The sequence below is a fragment of the Equus quagga genome, chromosome 9, assembly GCF_021613505.1.
Source record: "Equus quagga isolate Etosha38 chromosome 9, UCLA_HA_Equagga_1.0, whole genome shotgun sequence".
NCBI classification, from domain to species: domain Eukaryota; kingdom Metazoa; phylum Chordata; class Mammalia; order Perissodactyla; family Equidae; genus Equus; species Equus quagga.
This window is the reverse complement of record NC_060275.1, coordinates 52,634,871-52,637,473: the sequence shown is the minus strand read 5'-3', so window position 1 is coordinate 52,637,473 and position 2,603 is coordinate 52,634,871. Positions and strand designations below refer to the sequence as shown.

Genomic DNA, 2,603 nt, shown 5'->3' with positions numbered 1-2,603 from the left:
GGGGGGGGGGGGGGGGGGTCACGCTCTGGCGCCAGGCCGGACGGGGGGCGGGCCCTTTCCGTGGCCAGGTGCGCGAGGTCGGCAGAGACGCCTCGGCTTCCCCGTGCTCGCTGGGGCCGCGACCCTGCAGGGCGACTCTTTCCCCGCGGGAAGAGGGGCAGGAGAGCCGCCTCGCGAGGTGTGAATTTCTGTTGGGCGTAGTTTTCTCCTCCTTACCTCTACCCCCATCCCTGTCCCTCAAGAAGAGGTAGTTCTCCGGAGGAACCTTTAGGAAGAAGGAAAATCACTGCGAGCCCCCTCCTCTGGGTCCTCGTAGAGCCCGGGAGGGACTGGTACTGACCACTCCCTCTGCCCCCGCTACCCCGGCAGGCCAGAGGACGAGGCGTACGACGAGGACGGAAACCCGTTTCTGGACTTCTACGACCCGGAGCCGCCAGGCGCGGGGAGCCCCGCCTCCGCGCTCTACTACCCCGCGGAGAGGAGGTACCTCCGCCCGGGACCGAGGTGGTGGGAGGGGCGGGGTGGGGGGGTGGCCCACCGAGCAGGTTCTTTTTCATAAAAGCCCTCAAGTCTCTTTTCTCCCTGACTGGTTCCCACGAGAGCGACAGAAAGCAGGCCGGTCTGTGTGGACACGAGGGCTGCGTGGTGACCGAAAGGTCTGTGGCCCAAGGAGTGGCAGTGATCGCGCTCCCCGGCCGGGGCGCAGACCTGCCATATCCGGAGGGCAGGAGGAACTCCCGGTCCTGCCATTCGCTCACGGGAACATCCCAAGGGAGTTATTCGCGAGTTCAGTGACTCTAGGGGTTTCCCCGTCAGCTTCCCGGAGCCCCGAGGGGCGTGCGTGCCCAGCGGGGGACCTGGGGAGGCCACTTGGGGACAGAGTCAGTGACCTTGGGCGCGCACTTTGCCTCCCTGTTAGAGATGTCGCCCATGGGATCCTTAACAAGGCGTACCGCAAAGTGCTGGACCAGCTGTCCGCCAGGAAATACCTGCAGACGCTCGTGGCCAAGGGCCTGGGGTAAGAGTTTGCGAAAGAGTTAACGGGCGCGTGACGGCGCGCGTGCGCCCGGGGCGGGCGGCCTGGCTGCTGCGTCCGCGCGCGCACGTGGGGCGGAGGGCGCGTCTGCGCCGCCGCGGGGGCTGCGGGGCCCGGCCAGCAGCAGCGAGAGGTCTGAGGTTGCTCCTTAAGTTGGGCGAGACAGCGCGGGTCCGGGAGAGAACAGGCCAGGGTAGCAAGACTGGGGAGTTTGAGCCGTTTTGAATAAAAAAAAAAAGAGAAACCAAACAAACCCCTCATTCATTCAAAACCTTCAAGCTTCGCGGGACGACTTGCTATAATTTCCTCTAAGCTTGACTTTTTGTTTTTGCTTTTACATTTCTTTTCCTGTAAATTCAAATCGAAACAAACAAATCCTCAAATTCGGACAGTTAGGGAAACAGTTTTTTCTCGTGCCAGACAAACCCAGAGCACAGGGCTTTCGTGGAGCATCTCTCAGCAGAAGGCAACGTTTTAATAAAGCCCATGGGAAAACAGATTACATTTTTCGCAATGAATAATTTATGCGATGAAAAATATTGCCTACAGCCTGTCGACTTATATTATTATCACGTTTTTCAACTTAGCGTGCTGAAGGAGGAGTGCTCGTGTCTGACTAGAATTGCAGGATCGATGTAAACCCCAGCGCGCAGCCCTCGTGGCATTTAGGGCTCTTTGGTTATTTTCTGTGTTCATGGGGGGCGAGAGGGACGGTGAGGACAAGCCAGCGCAAGCGCGCGGATGGGCATTTCTCTAAGGGCAGCGTTTGGGGAAAGGATAGGCTTAAATCGCGTGCCCTTGGCCCAGACCTCATTCCGGGCCCCTTCGGTGAGGACTTGCAGCCCGGAGATCCTCGGTGGGGAGGGCGGAGTGAGGGGTTTCCATCGAAGCCCACCCTCGGGCTGCTTTCGGGCAGAGGAGGGCGGCGCGGTGGGCAGTGAGAGGCCTGCCCTCCCCGAAGGCTCCCGCGCGGGGTGGGGCCCGCCTGCTCCCCGCCGCTATTGAGCCGGTGTCTCCCGCCCCGCCACCCTCTTCCCGACCCCTTTCCTTGCAGTGGGAACCTGGGCGGCGGCGCGGAGGACGACTCGGAGCCGCTCTCCAAGCGCCACTCAGACGGAATCTTCACGGACAGCTACAGCCGCTACCGGAAACAAATGGCTGTCAAGAAATACTTGGCGGCCGTCCTAGGGAAAAGGTATAAACAAAGGGTTAAAAACAAAGGACGCCGAATAGCGTATTTGTAGCGATGCGTTACCAGCTACCCTGTGTGTACAGCCCTGACCCAATGAAAAGTCATTTTCCCAACTGACTGAACGGTCATCGCTCATGTGTTCTATCCAAACGTGTATTTATGTATGAAGTAAAGCCATTAAATGAATATTTTGATAATAATATTGTTTTTCTTTTTACAAAGCACTAGAGAATGCACAGATATACTTTGTGGACCAATTATTGAGATATATATATATAATAAATATATATAAAGGATATATATATAAGTATAATAGAGAGCAGTTCATACAAAGTGTGCACAAGATTGGAAATTTGCCTGAGCTGTTTATGTTTT

At 57.2% G+C, this 2,603-nt stretch overlaps 1 protein-coding gene across 1 annotated transcript in view; it reads left to right on the top strand.

Moving 5' to 3' along the window:
• ADCYAP1 (adenylate cyclase activating polypeptide 1) overlaps positions 1–2,280 on the top strand; it is a 4,301-nt gene extending 2,021 nt beyond the window's left edge. Inside the window, exons 2-4 of the mRNA XM_046671237.1 lie at positions 370–483; positions 920–1,018; positions 2,091–2,280. Coding sequence (XP_046527193.1) covers positions 370–483; positions 920–1,018; positions 2,091–2,280 — 403 coding nt within the window. The remainder of the gene's footprint in view (positions 1–369; positions 484–919; positions 1,019–2,090) is intronic.
• The last annotated feature ends 323 nt before the right edge of the window (positions 2,281–2,603 follow it).